Below are 20,135 nucleotides of genomic sequence, written 5' to 3'. Positions count from 1 at the left end.
GGGACACTATATGAACAAGAGCAGAACAGAGGTTTAAAGTGTGTAGAAGACCCCTCATCAGAGGAAGTGGGAAGAAGAACATGGAAGAGTTGATGGGATGCACATGGAGAGACCTCAAACATCACCGTTTTTTCCAGGTACTTTGCTGAGGGGAGCGAGTGGGAAGCTTCAATCCAGAATGTCAGAGGAGACCCAGTCAGGAAAGCGTCGGGGGATGTTATCAGGAGTTGTGTATACAAAGGAAGACTTGCGTCCATACGCGGGTGGTGTTCCCTTTAGGAAAATATACGATTGGAGGAATTGGTGAGAGCTTTGAATTCAACAAACGACAAAAAATCCCTGGGAGGAGAAGGGTTACCCTTCAAATATATAAGGAATTTAGCCAGGAATTACTTCCGGAATTGATGGAGGCCAAGACATTAAAACACTGCCGGCTTGTATGGAGGAGGCCATCATCGTCCTGATTCCTACAGCCAGAGTCCTATAGACCCATTTCTTTGTTAAAGGGATTCTGTCACCTCTTTTTACCCTATAGAGATGCGGACATGCACGGCCAGATCTCCGCTAGCATGTCCGCAATAACCGGTCCCATATCTCTGAGTGGTTTTATTAAAGGGTTTCTGTCACCCCGCAAAACTCATTTTTTTTTTTTTGGATAGTTACATTCCTTATAGCGCGATATAGGAGAATATAATAGTCTCACTTACTTTCATGCGGCCGATTCTTTATAAAACGAACTTTTATAATATGTAAATCCAGTCTCTACCAGCAAGTAGGGCGTCTACTTGCTGGTAGCCGCAGCAGAAATCCGCCCCCTCGCCGTGTTGATTGACAGGGCCAGCCGTGATCTCCTCCTCCGGCCGGCCCTGTCAGTAATTCAAAAATCGCGCGCCTGTGTTCATTCGGCGCAGGCGCTCTGAGATAAGGAGGCTCGTCTCCTCAGAACTCCCTCAGTGCGCCTGCGCCGATGACATCACCGAAAGAGAAGACGTCATCGGCGCAGGCGCACTGAGGGAGTGCTGAGGAGACGAGCCTCCTCATCTCAGAGCGCCTGCGCCGAATGACCAGAGGCGCGCGATTTTTGAATTACTGACAGGGCCGGCCAGAGGAGGAGATCACGGCTGGCCCTGTCAATCAACACGGCGAGGGGGCGGATTTCTGCAGCAGCTACCAGCAAGTAGACGCCCTACTTGCTGGTAGAGACTGGATTTACATATTATAAAAGTTCGTTTTATAAAGAATCGGCCGCATGAAAGTAAGTAAGAGCATTATATTCTCCTATATCGCACTATGAGCAATCTAACTATCCAAAAAAAAAAAATGAGTTTTGCGGGGTGACAGAAACCCTTTAAGTGTAAAAAATGATTTTATATATATGTAAATCAGCCTGGTAAGGAGCCCCAGGGGCAGCACTAACTGTTCTGGAGCCCAAGGGGCCGCACTAACCGTTCTGGAGCCCAAGGGGCCGCACTAACCGTTCTGGAGCCCAAGGGGCCGCACTAACCGTTCTGGAGCCCCAGGGGCAGCACTAACTGTTCTGGAGCCCAAGGGGCCGCACTAACCGTTCTGGAGCCCAAGGGGCCGCACTAACCGTTCTGGAGCCCAAGGGGCCGCACTAACCGTTCTGGAGCCCAAGGGGCCGCACTAACCGTTCTGGAGCCCAAGGGGCCGCACTAACCGTTCTGGAGCCCAAGGGGCCGCACTAACCGTTCTGGAGCCCAAGGGGCCGCACTAACTGTTCTGGAGCCCAAGGGGCCGCACTTCACAGGGGGGCGTGGCCGGGCTCCAGAACGGTTAGTGCGGCCCCTTGGGCTCCTTCACAGGGGGGCGTGGCCGGGCTCCAGAACGGTTAGTGCAGCCCCTTGGGCTCCTTCACAAGGGGGCGTGGCCGGGCTCCAGAACGGTTAGTGCAGCCCCTTGGGCTCCTTCACAAGGGGGCGTGGCTGGGCTCCAGAACGGTTAGTGCGGCCCTTTGGGCTCCTTCACAGGGGGGCGTGGCTGGGCTCCAGAACGGTTAGTGCGGCCCCTTGGGCTCCTTCACAGGGGGGCGTGGCTGGGCTCCAGAACGGTTAGTGCGGCCCCTTGGGCTCCTTCACAGGGGGGAGTGGCTGGGCTCCAGAACGGTTAGTACAGCCCCTTGGGCTCCTTCACAGGGGCGTGGCTGGGCTCCAGAACGGTTAGTACAGCCCCTTGGGCTCCTTCACAGGGGGGCGTGGCTGGGCTCCAGAACGGTTAGTACAGCCCCTTGGGCTCCTTCACAGGGGGCGTGGCTGGGCTCCAGAACGGTTAGTGCGGCCCTTTGGGCTCCTTCACAGGGGGGCGTGGCCGGGCTCCAGAACGGTTAGTGCGGCCCCTTGGGCTCCTTACCAGGAGGATTTACATATACACACATATATATATAAAATCATTTTTTTACACTCAATAAAACCACACAGCTCTCTGGGACCGGTATATTGCGGACATACTAGCGGAGATCTAGCCGTGCATGTCCGCATTATTATCTGTCTCATCCCCTTACTGGACCCTGGAGGTAATCACTGGACTATACATCTCCTTTTGAAGGTTTACATTCGCAGGAGTATATTTTACTTTTGCTCTAGGGGATTCGTTCTTGGGAGATGGGAAATATTCTTCTATCCCTCTGTTACTGCTTGTAATTGTGTGTTCCGCGACGTCCGTTATTGCTTATGTTTGGGTGTTCTGTGACGTCTCATGCCTGATTTTTAAGTTTTATAAATCTCACAAGCTCATCAGTTTCTACAAACGTATCACCTTCTGGTGATCGATTATTTTTTTTAAAAATTATAAAAGAAAAACATTCCTCCAAAAACCCAGAATCGGAAATCCCTTGGTCAATCCTCTTCTAAGGGGGGAAGTTCGAGTAGTCCATTGACCAAGATGGAGACATTTCTAAAATCCCCTCAATCCAAGAGGAGAATGACCCAGAAGACACAGGGCTCCTCAGATAATAGGATCTTAGACAGCGAGGGAACTCTATACAGTGCGGCAGAAACTGGGGCGAGGCCGCATTCGATAAGAAGATGGAACGAATTATATTAGGTGCAGTGAGACTTTCCAATCAAGCCTTGGGGGATTTATCCACTAAAATGGCGTCCGCTCAATCAGATATTATGTTAATAAGAGATGATATGAACAAAATTCGTGAAAAGGTTAAAGGCCTCTAGGAGTTCTCAATAGACATAAAAAAGAAATGGCCTCCACTCCTAAAAGACTAAGAGACAAAAGCTTTACGGGAAAAGCTTGTGGAGCTGGTAGATAGATCCAGGCGACCGAACCTCCGAATATTGGGCTTCCCTGAGGGAACAGATTTGGTTCACAAATGGCCACTGTCTGTATTTGGTGCCGAACAGCTCCGTCCCACGTTTGCAATAGAGCGGGCCCACCGGGTTCTGGGGAGAACCCCCCTCCCAGGGCTTAGCTGGGATCTTGTCCCAAAAGGACTGGGAAATTGTAATGAAGTGGAAGAGAGCTGTACGGGAATACAACGGTAACGGGATAGAGGAGAGAGGTTAAAAAGAGGCTTCTAAGCGCGAAGATGAAATACTCTATGATGTCCCCGCTAAACTGCGCGTCGTTTACCAGGAGCGGGTTTTCTTTTTTACCAAATCAGCTGAATTATCAAATTGGCTTGATGAGCCGGGAGATAGGTCCATGAGTGGGGGGGTGGGGGGAGGGCAGATCGTAAATCTCCTTGTGGGGGAGGGGAGCTGTCCCGCTGTCTCGAGGGCCGTGGAGGGGAATAACCTGGAGAAACCCACTATTGATGGAGACTGGAGTGGAATGTCGGGGGCAGACAGAACCAAACCATATAGTCAACACACCTCGCTGCCATAATCGGACTAATAGAAAGTCGCCTAACCTCAGAGACCGTGAAATGGATGGACACAATGTGAGCATCATCCGTGGTGTAAGTGTCTTCATACACAAAGGGGGGGGGGGGGCAGATTGAGCCAATTGGACAAAAAATAGATGGAGAAGGTCGGTGTGTTTATTTACAATGCCGTCGGGATGGAGTCGTTGGCGTGTTGGCTTTCGTGAACATTCTCCCCCCCCCCCCCTACATGTTATTTCTTGTTTGGCTGAGTTCATTAATAAGAGGGGTAAATGCCCAATTTTGGTCATTTTAACAACGTGATGAACCAGGAGAAGGATAGAATATCTATGACATCGGAGTCGAGGAGATACTATCCTATATAGGGTTAACGGCTGTCTGGCGGCACTTATATGGGGAGAAGATACTGTCCTATATAGGGCACGCCGGGAGTTAGGGTTAACGGCTGTCTGGCGGCACTTATATGGGGAGAAGATACTGTCCTATATAGGGCACGCCGGGAGTTAGGGTTAACGGCTGTCTGGTGGCACTTATATGGGGAGGAGATACTGTCCTATATAGGGCACGCCGGGAGTTAGGGTTAACGGCTGTCTGGTGGCACTTATATGGGGAGGAGATACTGTCCTATATAGGGCACGCCGGGAGTTAGGGTTAACGGCTGTCTGGCGGCACTTATATGGGGAGGAGATACTGTCCTATATAGGGCACGCCGGGAGTTAGGGTTAACGGCTGTCTGGTGGCACTTATATGGGGAGGAGATACTGTCCTATATAGGGCACGCCGGGAGTTAGGGTTAACGGCTGTCTGGCGGCACTTATATGGGGAGAAGATACTGTCCTATATAGGGCACGCCGGGAGTTAGGGTTAACGGCTGTCTGGCGGCACTTATATGGGGAGAAGATACTGTCCTATATAGGGCACGCCGGGAGTTAGGGTTAACGGCTGTCTGGTGGCACTTATATGGGGAGGAGATACTGTCCTATATAGGGCACGCCGGGAGTTAGGGTTAACGGCTGTCTGGTGGCACTTATATGGGGAGGAGATACTGTCCTATATAGGGCACGCCGGGAGTTAGGGTTAACGGCTGTCTGGTGGCACTTATATGGGGAGGAGATACTGTCCTATATAGGGCACGCCGGGAGTTAGGGTTAACGGCTGTCTGGCGGCACTTATATGGGAGGAGATACTGTCCTATATAGGGCACGCCGGGAGTTAGGGTTAACGGCTGTCTGGTGGCACTTATATGGGGAGGAGATACTGTCCTATATAGGGCACGCCGGGAGTTAGGGTTAACGGCTGTCTGGTGGCACTTATATGGGAGGAGATACTGTCCTATATAGGGCACGCCGGGAGTTAGGGTTAACGGCTGTCTGGTGGCACTTATATGGGGAGAAGATACTGTCCTATATAGGGTTAACGGCTGTCTGGCGGCACTTATATTGGGAGGAGATACTATCCTATATAGGGTTAACGGCTGTCTGGTGACACTTATATGGGCAGGAGATACTATCCTATATAGGGTTAACGGCTGTCTGGCGGCACTTATATTGGGAGGAGATACTATCCTATATATAGGGTTAACGGCTGTCTGGGGGCACTTATATGGGGAGGAGATACTGTCCTATATAGGGCACGCCGGGAGTTAGGGTTAACGGCTGTCTGGCGGCACTTATATGGGGAGGAGATACTATCCTATATATAGGGTTAACGGCTGTCTGGTGGCACTTATATGGGGAGGAGATACTGTCCTATATAGGGTTAACGGCTGTCTGGCGGCACTTATATTGGGAGGAGATACTATCCTATATAGGGTTAACGGCTGTCTGGTGGCACTTATATGGGGAGGAGATACTATCCTATATAGGGCACTCCGGGAGTTAGGGTTAACGGCTGTCTGGTGGCACTTATATTGGGAGGAGATACTATCCTATATGGGGTTAACGGCTGTCTGGCGGCACTTATATTGGGAGGAGATACTATCCTATATATAGGGTTAACGGCTGTCTGGTGACACTTATATGGGGAGGAGATACTATCCTATATATAGGGTTAACGGCTGTCTGGTGGCACTTATATGGGGAGGAGATACTGTCCTATATAGGGTTAACGGCTGTCTGGCGGCACTTATATTGGGAGGAGATACTATCCTATATGGGGTTAACGGCTGTCTGGCGGCACTTATATTGGGAGGAGATACTATCCTATATAGGGTTAACGGCTGTCTGGCGGCACTTATATGGGGAGGAGATACTATCCTATATAGGGTTAACGGCTGTCTGGCGGCACTTATATTGGGAGGAGATACTATCCTATATAGGGTTAACGGCTGTCTGGCGGCACTTATATGGGCAGGAGATACTATCCTATATAGGGTTAACGGCTGTCTGGCGGCACTTATATTGGGAGGAGATACTATCCTATATAGGGTTAACGGCTGTCTGGCGGCACTTATATTGGGAGGAGATACTATCCTATATAGGGTTAACGGCTGTCTGGCGGCACTTATATGGGGAGGAGATACTGTCCTATATAGGGCACGCCGGGAGTTAGGGTTAACGGCTGTCTGGTGACACTTATATGGGCAGGAGATACTATCCTATATAGGGTTAACGGCTGTCTGGCGACACTTATATGGGGAGGAGATACTATCCTATATAGGGTTAACGGCTGTCTGGCGGCACTTATATGGGCAGGAGATACTATCCTATATAGGGTTAACGGCTGTCTGGCGGCACTTATATGGGGAGGAGATACTGTCCTATATAGGGCACGCCGGGAGTTAGGGTTAACGGCTGTCTGGCGGCACTTATATAGGATAGTATCTCCTCCCCATATAAGTGCCGCCAGACAGCCGTTAACCCTAACTCCCGGCGTGCCCTATATAGGATAGTATCTCCTCCCCATATAAGTGCTGCCAGACAGCCGTTAACCCTATATAGGATAGTATCTCCTCCCCATATAAGTGCCACCAGACAGCTGTTAACCCTATATAGGATAGTATCTCCTCCCCATATAAGTGTCGCCAGACAGCCGTTAACCCTATATAGGATAGTATCTCCTGCCCATATAAGTGTCACCAGACAGCCGTTAACCCTAACTCCCGGCGTGCCCTATATAGGACAGTATCTCCTCCCCATATAAGTGCCGCCAGACAGCCGTTAACCCTATATAGGATAGTATCTCCTCCCAATATAAGTGCCGCCAGACAGCCGTTAACCCTATATAGGATAGTATCTCCTGCCCATATAAGTGCCGCCAGACAGCCGTTAACCCTATATAGGATAGTATCTCCTCCCCATATAGGGTTAACGGCTGTCTGGCGGCACTTATATGGGGAGGAGATACTATCCTATATAGGGCTCGCAGGGAGTTAGGGTTAACGGCTGTCTGGTGGCACTTATATGGGCAGGAGATAATATCCTATATAGGGTTAACGGCTGTCTGGCGGCACTTATATGGGGAGGAGATACTATCCTATATAGAGCACGCCGGGAGTTAGGGTTAACGGCTGTCTGGTGGCACTTATATGGGGAGGAGATACTATCCTATATAGGGCACCCCGGGAGTTAGGGTTAACGGCTGTCTGGTGGCACTTATATGGGGGGGAGATACTATCCTATATAGGGCTCGCCGAAAGTTAGGGTTAACGGCTGTCTGGTGGCACTTATATGGGCAGGAGATACTATCCTATATAGGGTTAACGGCTGTCTGGCGGCACTTATATGGGGAGGAGATACTATCCTATATAGGGCACGCCGGGAGTTAGGGTTAACGGCTGTCTGGCGGCACTTATATGGGGAGGAGATACTGTCCTATATAGGGCACGCCGGGAGTTAGGGTTAACGGCTGTCTGGCGGCACTTATATGGGGAGGAGATACTGTCCTATATAGGGCACGCCGGGAGTTAGGGTTAACGGCTTTCTGGTGGCACTTATATGGGGAGGAGATACTGTCCTATATAGGGCACGCTGGGAGTTAGGGTTAACGGCTGTCTGGTGGCACTTATATGGGGAGGAGATACTGTCCTATATAGGGCACGCCGGGAGTTAGGGTTAACGGCTGTCTGGCGGCACTTATATGGGGAGAAGATACTGTCCTATATAGGGCACGCCGGGAGTTAGGGTTAACGGCTGTCTGGCGGCACTTATATGGGAGGAGATACTGTCCTATATAGGGCACGCCGGGAGTTAGGGTTAACGGCTGTCTGGTGGCACTTATATGGGGAGAAGATACTGTCCTATATAGGGTTAACGGCTGTCTGGCGGCACTTATATGGGGAGAAAAAAAGCATTCTCCTGTTTTATCGTTCATTTTCAACGATGTCAAGAATTGGTTTAGCATTGGCAAGCTCCGATACGAAGCTCCGAGTATTTAGATGAATAGTATGAGATATGAAGCTCCGAGTATTTAGATGAATAGTATTAGATACGAAGCTCCGAGTATTTAGATGAATAGTATGAGATATGAAGCTCCGAGTATTTAGATGAATAGTATTAGATACGAAGCTCCGAGTATTTAGATGAATAGTATTAGATACGAAGCTCCGAGTATTTAGATGAATAGTATGAGATACGAAGCTCCAAGTATTTAGATGAATAGTATGAGATACGAAGCTCCGAGTATTTAGATGAATAGTATGAGATACGAAGCTCCGAGTATTTAGATGAATAGTATGAGATACGAAGCTCCGAGTATTTAGATGAATAGTATGAGATACGAAGCTCCAAGTATTTAGATGAATAGTATGAGATACGAAGCTCCCAGTATTTAGATGAATAGTATGAGATATGAAGCTCCGAGTATTTAGATGAATAGTATTAGATATGAAGCTCCGAGTATTTAGATGAATAGTATGAGATACGAAGCTCCGAGTATTTAGATGAATAGTATGAGATACGAAGCTCCGATTATTTAGATGAATAGTATGAGATACGAAGCTCCAAGTATTTAGATGAATAGTATGAGATACGAAGCTCTGAGTATTTAGATGAATAGTATGAGATACGAAGCTCCGAGTATTTAGATGAATAGTATGAGATACGAAGCTCCGAGTATTTAGATGAATAGTATGAGATACGAAGCTCCGAGTATTTAGATGAATAGTATGAGATACGAAGCTCCGAGTATTTAGATGAATAGTATGTGTATGTGTAACGGATCACCTTCCGTTAGTGGACGCTTCCTAGCTTGCGCCGAGGACCACAAGCACCGCACTGGACACCACAAGCACCGCAGACTCCACAACCGCCGTAGCTTAACTGGAGCCGCGCCATCTTCCTTCCACCCTGAATGAACCTCCAGCATTCAGGACCTTGTAGGAAAGATCTCTCCTCCAGGGAATATGCAGAGCATAGCAATCCCCAGCGTCATACAGCAATTCCCTCCAATAACGAGACAAGGCTGCGTTTTGAAGGGTTAGAAAAACATGAACTGAACTCTTTATTGAGGGCTACCCGCCCGTATTTATGCAGGGCCCCATCTGGTGTACACGCCCCTAGGGGCCGAGAAGGAGGACTGTGATACAGGACAGACACGTAGCACTCAGGATACACAGACACAACACATCCCCACAATGCATCATGGTTTCCTCCTCTCTGCCCTGGAGACACCCGAAGAGCAATTCAATTATCTCTCAGGACAAAGGGAAATCACCAATACACAGATGGGAACAACAGGACAGGAATTACCACCCAAATACACAAAATCCTCTCTTCTGTCTGTGATATAATTATGGATTAACCTAACTATCACAGACAGTAAAAATACAGTTTTTAAACATACACTGTAACTTTAAAACCATACATTCCATCTCCATAAAAAATACATATTTAAACTCAGCTTACATCAAACATAACCACTTCCAAAAATCACACAATTCCCTCCAGCGGATCAAAAGTTTAGTGGAAGTCCTTTATGACCGACCGCAAGCACAATTTCATGCAGAAAAACGACTAAGTCCCATCTTCGAACGGGACTTAGTCTCTGGAGATGAAAGTTCAGTATGGAAGAAGGTAAGGGTCAGCGGTGTTCGTGTATTTGCGCATCTGATTTTAGTTCCACAGAATCTTTAGTATACACCGCTGACCGCTTTCGGTCCTATTAACAGTGCAGACATGCGGCATAGTTCTGTTACACTGTTCTTGAAGGGTAATATGTCCCGGGGCCATAGTCGTAGGGCAGGAGGCTAGCCATAAGTTTGCCATTTGCCACTGGGCATAATAGAAGTTTGTCACAGTATGAGATATGAAGCTCCGAGTATTTAGATGAATAGTATGAGATACAAAGCTCCCAGTATTCAGATGAATAGTATGAGATACAAAGCTCCGAGTATTTAGATGAATAGTATGAGATACAAAGCTCCCAGTATTCAGATGAATAGTATGAGATACAAAGCTCCGAGTATTTAGATGAATAGTATGAGATACAAAGCTCCGAGTATTTAGATGAATAGTATGAGATACAAAGCTCCCAGTATTTAGATGAATAGTATGAGATACAAAGCTCCGAGTATTTAGATGAATAGTATGAGATACAAAGCTCCCAGTATTTAGATGAATAGTATGAGATATGAAGCTCCGAGTATTTAGATGAATAATATGAGATACGAATCTCCGAGTATTTAGATGAATAGTATGAGATACGAATCTCCGAGTATTTAGATGAATAGTATGAGATACAAAGCTCCGAGTATTTAGATGAATAGTATGAGATACAAAGCTCCCAGTATTTAGATGAATAGTATGAGATATGAAGCTCCGAGTATTTAGATGAATAGTATGAGATACGAATCTCCGAGTATTTAGATGAATAGTATGAGATACGAATCTCCGAGTATTTAGATGAATAGTATGAGATACGAATCTCCGAGTATTTAGATGAATAGTATGAGATACGAATCTCCGAGTATTTAGATGAATAGTATGGTAGTATAGTAGTCTGGAACCTCTGGCATGTAGAATAAGATCTGATGAAAGGGTGCAGGGATTCCATGGGGGGGGGGGGACATGATAAAATCAGCCTTTACGTGGTGGACGATGTTCTTATTTTTTTACGTGATGGCTATAAAGCTCTGCCCTACGTAATGAAATGAATAGAAGGCTTTGGGGCTATATCGGGGTACGAGGTGAAGTGGTCAAAGTCTGTCCTATTGCCTTTAATCCGGTTCCCCCATCTGAGAGACGTTGAGGTGCGGATCCTTTCCCCAAGTGACTCGTTGGAATACTTAGGCATTAGAATTAGTTCTTCGGTTCAGGACTTCTATAGATTGAGCATCGTGCCATTGATTACCTCTACTAAAGATAAAGTCCAAGTTTGGCAAAAGTTCACCCTTCGTCAATCAGATGGGATCGCTTTGTATAAAATCATGGCGTGTCCGATCTGGATTGAAGATTCCTTTTTTAGACATATTGAACGTGTTCTCAACGACCTGATTTGGGGAAGGAAGAGAGTCAGGATAAAACAAAAATATCTATGGCTCCCAGAGGAAGATGGCGGCTTGTCCCTCCCACTATCTAGTGGCCCAAAATCAGTGGTCTATGAACGATACAGGGAACTCATCAGATTTATTTACAAAGGACTATCCTGGTTCTCAAGGCGACGTCCTTAGCCTGTTAGGATCAGGCTATATGGGTATGCTAGGGAAAATGTGTAGAATCAGTAGGAGATGCACAGAGTATGGGGAAGAGTTGCATTAGGGGTGACACACGCTTCACCCTTTACACGGCTTGGGCACAATGTTAATCCTAGGGAGTTCACTTTAATGGAGGATCAAAGATACTGGGAGAACCTGGATGTAATAAGAGTTTCACAAATCATTTCTAGTGGAGAAATAAGAAGGATGGAGGAATTACTTGCTCCAAATAAACACGGGTTATTAGCTCATTTTAGATACGTGCAACTTAGACCCGCGTTTATACCCACTCAGGATCGAAGCTATTTTATAGTGAAGGCCCATGAATTCACGGGTTTACAATAATAGAGATAATGGGGTCTCCGTCTCACAGATTTACAAAACAATTTTAAAAGGTTTAAGTTAAGTAAATAAGTTCAATAGCGAGTGTAACGGACCGTTTCAGCAGACAAGGGGTAAAAATCTGTTTAGGCGATATGCCCCTTTCTGAGAGACAGGCACAGCTACTGCAGAACACCAAACCCCCGAACTGGATACAAAATAGCACTCCAAACTGGAACCTCACGAATAGCTGCTAGCAGACGAACAGGAATCAGCTTACACTCCTGGCAATCAGTCTCTAACAGCATACAGTGAATCCCCCCAATAACGAGACAAGGCTCCGTGTTGAGGGTCAAGCAGTGGTCTGAGGTCCTGGCACACCCAGCCTGGTTTTTATTACAGTTGTTGCAAATACAGGTCCGCCCACAGGGTTTTGAAATACAACCAATCAATATGTTACAACACATATAATGTAAGTACAGCAACCAATCGTTCACGCCCCTAGGGGACCAGAAGGGAGACTGCGACATAGGACAGATATGTAGCAATTCAGGATACAGACACAACACATCCCCACAATGCATCATGGTTTCCTCCTCTCTGTCTTGGAGACAACCGAGGCGTAATCCAATTATCTCTCAGGACAAAGGGAAATCACCAATACACATGTGGAAATAACAGGACAGACATCACCATTTAAACACACAATGGCACAATAGAAACACACCCAGCATATTCCTTCCAAGCTGACAAGTTACACTTATTATAAATTGTTACAACTTTGTGAGTTTACATTGTCCATACATATAACTTACATCAATTTAACCAGTATAACCTGGGGACAAACCTATCCAAAATTCACTTGAATAGGTTCAGGGGTTTAAAAGTTAGTATGGGCCATAATCCTAAGGCGAGAGGCCAGCAGCCAGGCCCCTCCAAAACCCAGTGGCGAGGTTGGTTTCGCCACAGCGAGGTTAAATGGGGTCAAGATATTAGGGTTAGTGATGCACTAAATTGGACAATTATATAGAAGAATGTAAAAAAATCTTCCCTCTCCAAAAATCCCAGATGAGTTCAGTTCCCTCTACTCCATCGTTTGTATTTCGCCCCGGCGACCTTGTCTAGAGGGTACAAAAATCCAAAATACAGCTGCTGGAAATGTGAAACAGAAGAAGCCGATCTTCTCCACAGGATATGGACATGCCCACGGACTCAGTGTTTCTGGAGTGGGGTGGGGAGTTAGGCCGTAGATCTTCCATTAGGCCCCCTTTTGACGTCATCTTGGGCCTCACACCTCATCTGTGGAGATGATTGGAAAAGGGAACATCTTCGGCTTAAAACTTTGTTGTTACCTAGAGTGGTTATAGTGAGAAATGGGGCTCAGATCTCCTACCGGACCTTGAGGAGTGGAAAAATGTAGTGGGCAAAGGTAAAAGATTAGAAAAAATAGAAAGTCAGAGCCCCCGGCAAAAAATGGCATGGCCACAAACTTGGGTATATTGGTCTTAATCATATAATAGATTCCGGATTGGCCTGGGGAAACAGTTTTATTCTAAGCTCTATAGAGTGGGGGGAGGGTTCCGCTCCACAGCCTCCGAGACAACGGGACTTCATGGGTGGAGGTAGGTGGGATTTCTGGGTTGGGTGGTGGGAGATATCAGGCTTTTTTTTTTCCATGGGAATTTTGAGACTCTTATAAATTGTTATAAAGTCTCTTAATGTTTTGGGTTTAATTATATGAAGTAATGGAATGGAATAATGTAAATGGTGACAATGCCGTAAAAATTCCCTTAATGTATCTTTTTTTGTGTGTGTATTTATAAAAATGTCCCAAAAAAAAATAAAAAATACAGTCAAAATCCCTCAGTGATGTTGCCAGATATTTCGAGGGGTTTCTGGGACTTCTGATGACCTATCCATAGGATGCTCCTTTAGCATACGATCTGTGGGGGTCTGACTCTTAGATGGAACGAGCGCAGCTCCATACACTGTGTAGTGGCCGGAATATCAGTCCCATCAAGTGGAGCCTCAGCGGCAGCTTTTCTGAGTGGATCCTCTGTAGCTGGACATCAGTCATTGTGGGATATTTATATCTCGGAGCAGAGGACCGACATAAATAGAAGCTGCTCGTCTTACCGGTAGGTCATAGGCATACACAGCGGACAGTGCCAGAGGGGCCAAGACATGGGGAATTGTAAATAAGAGACAGTCTAGACGAGATGCGACATAATGTGAGACTGGATGAGACATACTCCAGACATGTCATGTTTTATGTTAGAGTACAGGTGAGGCAGAGGATAGGAGTGTGCCATGGCCTTCTCTTTCCCTTTCTCGAGCTCTGCCTTGCGTTCTCTTCAGCTGGAGACTGAGGAGCAGGAGAGGTGGGAAATTCGGAGAAAACTGTCCCGTGTGACTTTGAGGCCCACTCTCCACAGACATCAGCCAGCAGACAATGGACCACAGGAGCCCCCTCGCCTCTGCACTGACCCATTGTTCCATATGGCGCTCTTCACTGGGGACCTAGAAACCCTGCAAAGGCTTCTGGGTGCAGAGGGCTCTGCAAACCTGCTAGTCCCTACACGGAACCATGACATGCGCTGGAGCAGTCAACAGGCTGGTGAGTGAAAGAGCAATGTTCTGTATGAGTGTGGTGGTGACTGAGATGTTCAGTACCTACAGTATGACCTCCACAGGAGAGGCCACAAGCTGCAGTGCTGTGTTTGTGCCCCCCACCCTCCATTGTGTATAGACTAGTCTATCATGGATGTAAATGGACATCAGTTATCAAAGCAGATGGCGGCAGGCAAAGGCTGCGTTTCCCTCATGATGTGCACAACACCTTTTTCTAATAGCTCCATGGACTGGGCCGTATAATATACCACCCCTAACAGGAGCAGCACACCCACAGGACATGGCTGCTCAGCCCTAAAGCATGGTGGTGACAGAGTTGGGCTGGGAAGTTCTAGATTGTGACATCCAGGAGGAAAACCTGAGAACCAAGACTTGGGAGATTTATGTCCTTGCAAGTCAACAACTGTAAAAAAGCCAAAGGTGCCGTGAATGTCCTAGGAGAAACAAGCAAAGTGCTTCAGAGATGAGTCCTGTAGAACTCCTGTACGAAGAACCTGTAAAGAGAGACAGCACAACAGTGGAGAGTGTACCCCAGGACCGCTCCATCTCAGAAACAGACCAAACGTCTCTGGGGACCCAGGAGGTCATCGGCTGCCGTATTATGTGATGGAAGAATAGACCCTGATGCCTTGTGACATTCATTACATGGCAATACATGACAGAGGCTTCCTCATCGATAGTGGTCCACAGAAATTACACCAACATGGATGTCTCAGGTACCAAGGCATCATCCATGGTCAAGGAGCAGACAAGTGTACGGTGGCGGTTCTTTTAGGAAGTGTTTGTGTAACGTATGAGCTGCAAGCTGGAGAACAAAATTACTTCGTAGGAAGGCGTGAAAAGTCTCTTCTCAGTTGTCCCAGACCAGGGAGTCACTAGCAATGAAGATACTTCTGAGCAATTTTAAGTAGGCACTATCTTCCCTCCATGGTGTAACATGAAAATCACCTAAAGACCCCTCTGTCTCCTATGGACCCTTCCATTTCCTCCAGGCTCCTCTCTCCTCCAGACACCTTTGTCTCTGTTGGACTCCTCTGTTACCTCCAGACTCCTCTAGACACCTCTGTCTCTCTTGGACCCCTCTGTTACCTCCAGACTCATCCAGATACCTCTCTCTCTCTTGGACTCCTCTGTTACCTCCAAACTCCTCTAGACACCTCTGTCTCTCTTGGACTCATCTGTTACCTCCAGACTCCTCCAGATACCTCTCTCTCTCTCTCTTGGACTCCTCTGTTACCTCCAAACTCCTCTAGACACCTCTGTCTCTCTTGGACTCCTCTGTTACCTCCAGACCCCTCCAGATACCTCTCTCTCTCTTGGACTCCTCTGTTACCTCCAAGCTCCTCTAGACACCTCTGTCTCTATAGGACTCCTCTGTTACCTCCAGACCCCTCTGTCCCATTTGGACCCCTGTGCCCCCCCTCCAGATACTACTGGTACCTCCACACTCCTCAGACGTATCCGCTTGAAACTTCTCTATTACCTCCATACCCCTCTGTCCCCACCAGACTCCCCCCTCCTCTAGAATCCTCTACTTCCCTAGACTCTTCTTTCCTCCTCCAAACATCTCTGTTCCCCTCCAGACCTCTATGTTCTCCGTGAACCCTCTGTCCTGTCTGCCCTTTCAGTACTCTTCTGCCTCCTCTAGACTCCTTTATTTCCCCAGACTTTTCTTTCCTCCTCAAGATCCCCTTGTCCCCTTCAGATTACTCTGTCACCCCAGACCCCTGTGTCCTCCTCCAGACCCCTGCAGTGGCCCACACTAAGAATCCTCTATTCCATAGATTTTGGGATAGAGGAGTTTAGGTGGTTAGTATAACAGGCCCCATATCCGGAGGCCATAGAGCTCTCTAGTACAGAGCCTTCATTGTCCAGGAGGTGATGTATGTACAGAGATATCCTCCCCCAGAGCATTACTCAGAATACCTGAGCATTCGAGAATCCGACATAGTGGCCACGTGTATGGCGTAGGGACCTCCAGCGATACAAGGATTCATGGATCTTATGGCAGCCTTACTCTTGTTTCCTTCATCTTATGGACACTGTATGTGGTAGAGGTAGCTCCCTGTAGTGATGCAAGTTCTAGGAGACCAAATCATATTTGCATGGGGCACCTCTGCCAGGTCTCTTCATTCCTCCTGGCCCACAGAATGTTGTCCATATCAAGAATCTAGATGAACGATTTGACTCTAGAACACGATACCCTCGCTGCCATGATCAGCAGGTCCAGCCCAAACCTTCTAGAGATAGAAGTGAAACCAAGCACCAGAAGCTTCACAACAGAGAGGCCGCAGTATGGAGGCAAGGTCACCGCCATGGCCCAGGAGACTGACCTGGAAGACGGAGGGGCCAGCCTCGCACTACTGGCTGTCTCTTCTATCTGGTCATGCAAACATGGTCCAAGATCTGCTGGAGGAATTCCATCACCTCATTCACCCTAACTCAGTGTTTGATGCCAGTGACATGGATGGAGGAGCTGACCTTACAGCACAAAGGCCCTGCGTATGTGGCACCCATTACGTGACTGATTGTGCTGATGGGGGACCCGTTCCCCAGTCCATGTGACCAGTACAGTGCGGCTGTGCCAGAAACTGCTCCCAGAGTAGTGCCGAAATTGGGCAGGACGATGGTTTTATATATAGACCACACTGGCAGGAGACCAAGAGACAGGCGCAGAAAGAGACAGAGGAAGAACAGGTGCAGATCAAAACAGTCAGAGAAGAGACAGGCAAAGAAGACAAGGGCCGAAGAGACAGGTGCAAAAGAGACAGTCATAGAAAGTATAGGTGCAAGAGACAGGTGCTAAACAGACAGACAAGAAGAGACAAGCACAGATGTGAAAGAATAGAGACAGATGCAGATGAGACAGCAAGATAAGAGACAGGCATAGAAGAGACAGACTGCTGACAATTCTGACCGCCTTGTTCAGCGACAACTCCTCTGGGGACATGTCGGGTGTGATTGTGACTCGCAAGGCGGAAGGCTCAGCGTTAGACTTCTGGCTGTCTCTTCTATCAGGTCATGCAGAGAGAGTCCGGACTCTGCTGGAGGAGTCGGGGGACATAATTCACCCCGACTCTGTGTTTGATACGAGTGATGTGGATGAATGGAGGAACTATCGCTACAATCCTACAGCCTTGAGTATGTCGTAGAGATGTAAGCCCCCCATAAATAAGTGACCCCCAATGTGCTGAGCAGAGGCCCTTCTTCTCCCCCCAGGGATCTGGTCTCTGACATACGAAGAAGAATACACCTGCCCTCTCTACGTGACGGCGAGTCGTGGCTACACCCAGTGCCTCCAGCTCCTCCTCAAGAAGGGGGCAGACGTGGACTTTGCTCCTGGTGGAGAAAGCGCCCTCCATGGGGCCTGTGAGAACGGCCACGATGAATGTGTGAGGCTCCTCCTGAGGAACGGGGCCAACCCCAACATCCAGTCCCAAGATGGCTTCTTCCCGCTCCACCACTGCAAGACAGCGGAGACCTATCTGTAAGTGATCAACAAGCCAATCACCTTCATACTGCTCATGTGGTACAGAACATACAGTAGATGTTACCTGCAGTCCTATGTAACACCACAGATAACACAGTGATAACTCTGAGTACAGATAATGTAGTAGATGTCACCTGCAGTCCTATGTAACACCACAGATAACTGAGTACAGATAATGTAGTAGATGTCACCTGCAGTCCTATGTAACACCACAGATAACAGTGCTATCTCTCTGAGTACAGATAATGTAGATGTTACCTGCAGTCCTATGTAACACCACAGATAACACAGTGATAACTGAGTACAGATAATGTAGTAGATGTCTCCTGCAGTCCTATGTAACACCACAGATAACAGTGATATCTCTCTGAGTACAGATAATGTAGACGTTACCTGCAGTCCTATGTAACACCACAGATAACAGTGCTATCTCTCTGAGTACAGATAATGTAGATGTTACCTGCAGTCCTATGTAACACCACAGATAACACAGTGATAACTGAGTACAGATAATGTAGTAGATGTCACCTGCAGTCCTATGTAACACCACAGTGATAACTGAGTACAGATAATGTAGTAGATGTCACCTGCAGTCCTATGTAACACCACAGATAACACAGTGATAACTGAGTACAGATAATGTAGTAGATGTCACCTGCAGTCCTATGTAACACTACAGATAACACAGTGATAACTCTGAGTACAGAAAATACAGTAGATGTTACCTGCAGTCCTATGTAACACGACAGATAACACAGTGACAGCCCTCTGAGTACAGATAATGTAGTAGATGTCACCTGCAGTCCTATGTAACACCACAGATAACACAGTGATAACTCTGAGTACAGATAATGTAGTAGATGTCACCTGCAGTCCTATGTAACACCACAGTGATAACTGAGTACAGATAATGTAGTAGATGTCACCTGCAGTCCTATGTAACACCACAGATAACACAGTGATAACTGAGTACAGATAATGTAGTAGATGTCACCTGCAGTCCTATGTAACACCACAGATTACACAGTGATAACTCGCTGAGTACAGATAATGTAGTAGATGTAACTTGCAGTCCTATGTAACACCACAGATAACACAGTGATAACTGAGTACAGATAATGTAGTAGATGTCACCTGCAGTCCTATGTAACACCACAGATAACACAGTGATAACTCGCTGAGTACAGATAATGTAGTAGATGTCTCCTGCAGTCCTATGTAACACCACAGATAACACAGTGATAACCGAGTACAGATAATGTAGTAGATGTCACCTGCAGTCCTATGTAACACCACAGTGATAACTGAGTACAGATAATGTAGTAGATGTCACCTGCAGTCCTATGTAACACCACAGATAACACAGTGATAACTCGCTGAGTACAGATAATGTAGTAGATGTCTCCTGCAGTCCTATGTAACACCACAGATAACACAGTGATAACTGAGTACAGATAATGTAGTAGATGTCACCTGCAGTCCTATGTAACACCACAGTGATAACTGAGTACAGATAATGTAGTAGATGTCACCTGCAGTCCTATGTAACACCACAGATAACACAGTGATAACCGAGTACAGATAATGTAGTAGATGTCACCTGCAGTCCTATGTAACACCACAGATAACACAGTGATAACTGAGTACAGATAATGTAGTAGATGTCACCTGCAGTCCTATGTAACACCACAGATTACACAGTGATAACTCGCTGAGTACAGATAATGTAGTAGATGTAACTTGCAGTCCTATGTAACACCACAGATAACACAGTGATAACTCTCTGTGTACAGATAATGTAGTAGATGTCACCTGCAGTCCTATGTAACACCACAGATAACACAGTGATAACCGAGTACAGATAATGCAGTAGATGTAACTTGCAGTCCTATGTAACACCACAGATAACACAGTGATAACCGAGTACAGATAATGTAGTAGATGTCACCTGCAGTCCTATGTAACACCACAGATAACACAGTGATAACTGAGTACAGATAATGTAGTAGATGTCACCTGCAGTCCTATGTAACACCACAGATTACACAGTGATAACTCGCTGAGTACAGATAATGTAGTAGATGTAACTTGCAGTCCTATGTAACACCACAGATAACACAGTGATAACTGAGTACAGATAATGTAGTAGATGTCACCTGCAGTCCTATGGAACACCACAGATAACACAGTGATAACTCTGAGTACAGATA

The 20,135-nt window shown here is 47.0% G+C and overlaps 1 protein-coding gene across 2 annotated transcripts; it reads left to right on the top strand.

The window, feature by feature from the left end:
* Positions 1 to 14,003: 14,003 nt before the first annotated feature.
* On the top strand, positions 14,004 to 17,958 carry LOC120982876 (ankyrin repeat and SOCS box protein 10-like). Of its 2 annotated transcripts, none has more exons than XM_040413049.1 (2): positions 14,004 to 14,421; positions 17,655 to 17,958. In XM_040413049.1, exons 1-2 carry the CDS (start codon positions 14,115 to 14,117, stop codon positions 17,924 to 17,926), a joined length of 579 nt encoding a protein of 192 aa, XP_040268983.1. In that variant the 5' UTR covers positions 14,004 to 14,114; the 3' UTR covers positions 17,927 to 17,958. The 2 variants fall into 2 exon arrangements, with proteins under 2 accessions (XP_040268983.1, XP_040268984.1); XM_040413050.1 differs by lacking the exon at positions 14,004 to 14,421 and adding an exon at positions 17,165 to 17,576.
* Positions 17,959 to 20,135: the final 2,177 nt, after the last annotated feature.

Source organism: Bufo bufo, assembly GCF_905171765.1.
Source record: "Bufo bufo chromosome 5 unlocalized genomic scaffold, aBufBuf1.1 SUPER_5_unloc_1, whole genome shotgun sequence".
Taxonomy (NCBI): Eukaryota; Metazoa; Chordata; class Amphibia; order Anura; family Bufonidae; genus Bufo; species Bufo bufo.
Note: the sequence above shows the minus strand (reverse complement) of the source record. Positions and strands in the feature narration are given on the sequence as shown.

Coding starts and splice junctions, on each gene's coding strand:
- LOC120982876 (XM_040413049.1), top strand. CDS start 14,115: ATGGCCTTCTCTTTCCCTTTCTCGAGCTCTGCCTTGCGTTCTCTTCAG. Junction 14,422..17,654: donor CTGGAGCAGTCAACAGGCTG/GTGAGTGAAAGA, acceptor TTCTCCCCCCAG/GGATCTGGTCTCTGACATAC.